Source organism: Glandiceps talaboti, chromosome 17 (genome assembly GCF_964340395.1).
Source record: "Glandiceps talaboti chromosome 17, keGlaTala1.1, whole genome shotgun sequence".
Classification (NCBI taxonomy): Eukaryota; Metazoa; Hemichordata; class Enteropneusta; family Spengelidae; genus Glandiceps; species Glandiceps talaboti.
In genome coordinates this window covers 18624477-18631594 of record NC_135565.1, presented here as the reverse complement: position 1 = coordinate 18631594, position 7118 = coordinate 18624477, and the positions used below count along the sequence as shown (strand labels likewise).

At 39.4% G+C, this 7118-nt stretch overlaps 1 protein-coding gene across 1 annotated transcript; it reads right to left on the bottom strand.

Annotated features, from left to right (window-relative positions):
- Positions 1–934: 934 nt before the first annotated feature.
- On the bottom strand, positions 935–5630 carry LOC144448444 (patched domain-containing protein 3-like). The gene is made up of 2 exons (XM_078138695.1): positions 4628–5630; positions 935–3542 (listed from the first exon to the last, which is right to left on the bottom strand). Exons 1-2 carry the CDS (start codon positions 5628–5630, stop codon positions 1750–1752), a joined length of 2796 nt encoding a protein of 931 aa, XP_077994821.1. The 3' UTR covers positions 935–1749.
- Positions 5631–7118: the final 1488 nt, after the last annotated feature.

Below are 7118 nucleotides of genomic sequence, written 5' to 3'. Positions count from 1 at the left end.
ACACTGCAAAAAACATTCTATATAATATAGCTGAAATTCCTTCGTAGAATGTATAATTATTCTATATAAATGAAACGTGTATAAAAATATACCATATTATTAAAAATAAATGCACACACATAAAGTTCAGCTGCTCATTGATTGAGTTGTAAGTTTGACATTAGGACGGAAAAGTTGTACATTGTAAGTAGCTATATGCCGAGTAAATTCAGGATGGATTCAAGATAGTTGGACGTGTACAAAATTAGGATGGTTTCAAAACTTGTGTGTGTGTGTGTGTGTTACGTATGTATGTATGTATGTATGTATGTATGTATGTATGTATGTATGTATGTATGTATGTATGTATGTATGTATGTGTGTGTGTGTGTGTGTGTGTGTATGTATGCATGCATGCATGCATGCATGTATGTATGTATGTATGTATGTATGTATGTATGTATGTATGTATGTATGTATGTATGTATGTGTGTATGTATGTATGTATGTATGTATGTATGTATGTATGTATGTATGTGTGTGTGTGTGTGTATGTATGTATGTATGTATGTGTGTGTGTGTGTGTGTGTGTTTGTCTGTTACATTACGTAGTACTGTAATGAAATAATAAATAAAGGAAAGACACGAAATATAAATATACACATTACTATTTCAGAGTGAGAAGCCTCATAATGTGACATTTTGTCATTTGATGACTCGATTTTATCACTATCGACTACTACTACTACTACTACTACTACTACTACTACTACTACTACTACTACTACTACTACTAATACTACTACTACTACTACTACTACTACTACTACTACTACTACTACTACCACTACTACTACTACTACTACTACTACTACTACTACTACTACTACTACCACTACTACTACTACTACTACCAGATTGTTTCTTGACAGACAAAACATGACTAACCACCTGCGTTAGTTGTTTAAGATTCTATCAACAGTTTAAATTTATAAATTAAATAAAAATAAAAACTAAAATCATTAAATTATATTTCTGATGCAATAAAGTCCAGTTAAATGTTTGGTAGACATGCTCATCTAAGCATGTTTCAAATACGAAATAATAAATAAAATAAACACATTTATTATGGACTATATTCTACCTCTTATACATGGACTACATACTACCTCTCATGCCTGGACTATGTACTGCCTATCAAACCGACACAAAAATATTAAATTTTCGTTTTGATTTGGTTTCTCAGTGCGCGTCTCTTTCATAACTGTGACATATAAAACAAAAGCACTATGTGCAGACTATACTATGCAGAGACATACAACAATTGTATTACAACGTATATAAATCACCTCTGCAAGAGACAGATAAATGCAACAATTGTATCTGTTCTAACTTTTTCCTGCATATTAGGTTAATTATTTTCTTCAGCTCAGTTGCTATAGTAACTTATTGTTTGCGTGCTTCATTGACCGTAGACTAAATTATTTACACCACAGGAAATGTACATCAGAGTGGTGGAGGTTAAATTCTTATTGTATGTACATTTAAAAAAACCTACGAAACTTGAGATTTATATATTCTTTATACTATAATGTTACTTAAAACATTTTCTTTCAGGTAAATTTACACATAAAGTCTATGGACATTTTCTTGTAAGTCTAGTTTGCTTCTTTAGTGGAGTTCAAAGTTCAAATGTTCAGTTAAGAACTTGAGTTTACAGTCTTAAGTAGTTATTTGGGGTCAGAATGTGTCGAGTTTAAGAACTTCGAGTTATTGGGGCAATGGCGGTGGAGTTTTAATTTTCGTGTCTTCTCCCGGCGATGAAGTTAGATCTTCCGCACTGAGTTTTGTAGCGCCATTCTCGGATTGTGTGTTCGATTCCTTGCCATCGCCTTCACCCCTCATTTCGATATCATCACCCATGACAGGATTGGTGTGCCCCTCCAGCTCTATGGTCTTCACACTTTCTGCGATGTATGATTCACTTTTTGGGTCATCGTGATCGCTTGGCGAAACACGACCAGAGTTACACGGTCCGAGAAGTGTAAGAATCACCGGTAAGAATACCAAACCGTGGACCGCACCTATGAATATCACAAGGAACATCGTCTTGAAGAATGTACGGAAAATGTAGGAATCTGATGTTGATAGCGCGACAACACCGAGAATGGTGGAGAGTGCTCCCTGTAAGATAGGCCAACCGAGAGAGTAAAGTGCTTCTATCGCTCTTTCGTCACGATTGATACGTTTGGCTATTACAAATGCGTAGGTGATGTGTGCTGAGAAGTCGACACTGAATCCAATACAAATAATGATGTTTATCATAGAAATCGAATCTAATCGGACATTCCATAATGTCATGAAACCGACAACACCGACCGAAATCGTTGCTATGGCAAATGTGACGTAAATCGAACAGATTGGGTGAGGAATTAAAATCAAAGAAACTAAAAACATGGCGGCAGCAGCGATACCAATGTTTTGTAATGTGTTGGGAAGAACGGCGATGTATTGTTCGTAGAATATGAAGGCTGGGTGGAAGGTAAACATCGTAAAGTTAGATTTTTCAACGATACGTCGGGCGTCGATCATCATTTGTCGTTCTCGGTTGGCTGTGTTCATGTCCTTAGAAAAGACGTAAACTCGCGAAGATTCAATGCTTGTATTATCGTTGTTGAAATTGATGTCAATCTTGTAAGGATTTACTACGGGAAGAAAATGATCCCTCAAGTTTAAGATGAATGATTCTTCATCGGTGTATGTCAAACTGTTATCTGCCATGAACTTCAGAAACGTTCTCAGCCATGACTGAGTGACGTCAGAGTTGTCATGGAAATAGTCACTCTCTTCTAGGTCTAAGGTGATCTTCTCTATTTCCTCTTGAACTTTAGAATCGGAGTATTTTAGTTTTTCATCAATTACTATGGCAACGGCGGGCCCATATACCTTGAAGTACTCATCTTCTAAGTTGTAAAATTCTACAGCGTATGAATCGTCATTCGCAAGATTTTTTAGTCGGATTCCCTCCTGAAGTTGAGTACAGCCCCAAATAGCCACCCCTAGGTAACCGGCGAAAACGAGCAATGTCAGAATTTTCACTGGTACTTTGGTGATGAATGGTCCGTACTGCTTTTGAAAGAACTTCATCACAGCGTGATCGTGGATTTCATTGGACGTTTTGCTCTTCGATGTCCCGCCAGCACAGAATAGACTGTAGGACTTAGAGTTAGAATCGTCGTCTTTCGGTCGTACTTTCATGCACGTCATGCAATGTCTGTTCGCCTCTTCACGTTTCCCCATCAACGCCATACAGGCACCGAAGAACGTGATTTGGTAGGCGTAGTCGAATAGTACAGCAACGCCGGTGTAAATGCAGAATATTCGGACGGATGGGAATGTAGTGATGGCACCGATACAGAAAGCCAGGAAGTCTGTAATGCTGGTGATGGTGATTGACATAGCGGCTTCTGAGTACGCTTCTCCCATTCTTTCCACCACTGATTTAGATGGAGCTGTCCTTCGCCATGCAGCAATCATTATAAACATGTCATCAACGCCAATACCTAGGGAAAGAAGAAACAATGTCAGCACTATGTAAGATATCTCATATCTATCTATCTATCTATCTATCTATCTATCTATCTATCTATCTATCTATCTATCTATCTATCTATCTATCTATCTATCTATCTATCTATCTACCTGTCTATCTATCTATCTATCTATCTATCTATCTATCTATCTATCTATCTATCTATCTATCTATCTATCTATCTATCTATCTATCTATCTAAGGCTATCTATCTACCTGTCTATCTGTCTGTCTGCCTGTCCGTCTCTACCTACCTACCTACCTACCTATCGATCTATACCGTCCATCCATATGTCAATCAATCGATCAATCAATCAATCAATCAATCAATCAATCAGTTACTTTATTTGTCCCTATATCCAGAGGCAAACTATCCTCTATTCTGCACCCCCCCCCCCCTGAATTACACAGTTTCTCTCTTTTCTTAACCTTGACGAGTGGTACACAGAATACATCATACTGTGTTATTGTAATACTTTATCTGTTACCTTGAGACCCCATGTCGCTCTACTGTTTGAGAAGACAAATATCACATATAGTATAGGGTTTGAATGCTATCTGTCATTTATGACATTGGTGTCTATACTGATGAGTAATAGTATTGGCTATGTTACAAGTTTTCCCGTTGACCAGAGATTGTTTTGAATTCATTGAAATAATTTAACGTCTTTATTTGAAACACAAACACCCCCCACCACCACCACCACCACCAACAACAACAACAACAACAACAACAAACACCCTTTACACTGTCTCCGTGTCTCATTTAGAGATTTCCCCGTCTCTAACAACTGACGATTGCAGTAGTTCCATGTCTGTCTGTCTGTCTGTCTGTCTGTCTGTCTGTCTGCCTGCCTGCCTCTCTCTCTCTCTCTCTCTCTCTTCTCTCTCTCTCTTTCCTCTCTCTCTCTCTCTCTCTCTCTCTCTCTCTCTCTCTCTCTCTCTCTCTCTCTCTCTCTCTCTCTCTCTCTCTCTCTCTCTCTCTCTCTCTCTCTCTCTCTCTGTCTTTGGGATATGTTTTGTTCAAGTTAACGAACCAAAGTCTTGAACACTTACCTAAAATCAGAAATGGCATAGAGGCGACTACATTGATGAATGGTAGACCACAATAACTACACAAACCAAGGGATGAGATGACAGCCAACCCTGCAGACAGTACACCAAGCTGACCTAGCCATGGTTTACTACGTACCCAATCAGCCATCACACAACATATAATAGAGAATGTGATCAACACGGTGAACGTTATGGAAAACAGGGGGATAACGCTGAGACTACTCTCAGCAAGTTCAAGTTCTTGAGTCTGTGATGTGAAATATGCGATGTTGATGTCCTTAGATTCATATTTAGGTATCTCATCCAAAAATTCGAGTTCCCACGCTTTGCTTCGTCTTTCGTCATTGTCATGGTCATGTTTGAGAAAATAAAACAGTTGCATCGCATCGACTGATTTGATCGTTTCGTCATCGTCGTAGAATTGCACGCCGCCTAGACCACTGCCGATGAAACGTTGGACTGGGTTCACTACGTGTAATGGATACGTTAAATTCCCGTTGTTCACATTGCTGGCATCGTAGTTGTAGAGGTCTAGTATAGCATTTTCATTACAACTCCCGTCAAATTTACCACATAAGTCTTCAAATTTGTACTTTTGTCCATCATCTGAGATTTCGATTTTGGTGACGTAATTATGGAGTTCTATTATTTCGAGTAAGATACCTTCGCTTAGAACGTTACCGCCATCCTTCGCAGTCACTATCAGGCGACCATACCGACCTAACGTATTCTGTCTAACGGCATCAAATTCATCATCGTCGTTTAGAGGAAACAGCTCCTCGGCCCTGTCTCTGTCCTTCATGGCTTGGCTGCCCTCCGGAGTGAACAAGTACTCGACGTCCGTATTTTGATGAAAGAACACCATACCAGACGCCAGTGCCATTGCCACCAAGATAGGGACGATGAGGAACCACAAGGGATGTTTTCCAATAAATCGTCCATAGCGGTTAAAAAGCTTGCTCAGTCTGCTTTCCACACAGTCATATTCACAGTTGCACGCCATGTTGGTATGTGTGTACTAATCTCCAACAAGGGAAGTTGCCTTGCATAATAAACGAGGCTGTAGGCCCTGAGAAAGTTAATAGCATACGGTCGCTTTGTTATGTCTAATTGTCACGGCAACCATAACCACTCAGACTTTCGCAACGTACCGTTACGCTAGGATTGGTAGTGGCAGTCAGTAACCCGGATCTTGGCACAATGCACTTATTTACCAAGTGAAGGTAATTCGTAGAAATCGTCGCTGCTCAGATTTCTTCGTTTTGAAAGGTAATAAATTATTTGGAAGTTGAGGCCAGGTGGTAAACACTACATAAGCTGTTTAGTATTGGTAGTTTGTCTAAAAACAAGCGGTCAATCTATCAATAGATACCCGTACTCGCTTGTCAGTGTCACACGACTGACAAGTTCACCCCTCTATACTACCCTGTCGATGTGTTCAAGTCCACAACTATCTCTTGGAAAGGGTATGAGTTCATTTCTATGACTATGACTATGTTCATTGTGTATCACATTGACAGTTGTTGTAGAAGGTGTTGCAGACAGGTATGATCTCAAACGTAGTGGTCTGGGGTATTATTAAATATTGAAGCTGGGGTTTTAAAATTGTTTCTGATCTGGTCACTGTTGAGGTCAATGATATTGAAATTTGGTTGTTGTCAATTTTATTTAATAAAATTATTTGATATTTCGTCGTTGGTGATATTGGTTGTGGTGGTGGGGAAGGGTTCATGGCGATTGCATATAGTTGATTGTGTTTCTAAAAGAGACAACACCGACCCATGAGTTAATATCCGGTTTGGAGAGTAAGTTGGTGGTGGGGGGTATTCACGGAGTAGGCAAATTTGATGTAAAATGTGTAAGAAAGATTTTGCCACTTTCTGGTTTTGTACATTATTATGGGGAATGTCACCATATTATAAAAGACATGGCCCATGCATTCCGCGTTAGATCAAGGTTATAACGCTATTGTGTATAGAGCTGGCACTCCCGCCGGCAGATAACATATGTTTCTCGTGATAGTTTTACTAGCGATTATAAACATGCCCAGCTCAAACACCTTGTCATACTAGCATCACTTTAACATAGAGCGTATATATCAAATTGCAGCTGCCGAGAGTGGCTTTTAACCGATCTTTTAACTCCTTCGCCCTATTCAACATTCACTACAATTGTCAGTATCCCTGTCTCGCTCATCTTATCGTCGTTAAACAACTTGCCTCTTTACGGCGACGCTTTACAGACGGCCCCTTCCAGTGTCTGACTGGTAACATGAATGTATTGGCGTAGTATTGTTCAGGTAGATTTCTTATCAACCACCTGTTTGATAGCTCATAACCTTGGCCATGCAATTCTTTGGTAAATTACTACGAAATAACAATAACCACGTATAATCGGAGAACCCCATTCTCGCGAGACAGAGCACATATTTCTGCTGAGCCAACGAAGTATGGTGGGTACGTTTGGGACGGTGCCTGTTAAGAGGCATGTT

Excerpts from the sequence above, each read along its gene's own strand:
- LOC144448444 (XM_078138695.1), bottom strand. The coding sequence starts at position 5,630 with ATGGCGTGCAACTGTGAATATGACTGTGTGGAAAGCAGACTGAGCAAG. Across the intron at positions 3,543-4,627 it reads TATGCCATTTCTGATTTTAG|GTATTGGCGTTGATGACATG; the intron begins GTAAGTGTTCAA and ends TTCTTTCCCTAG.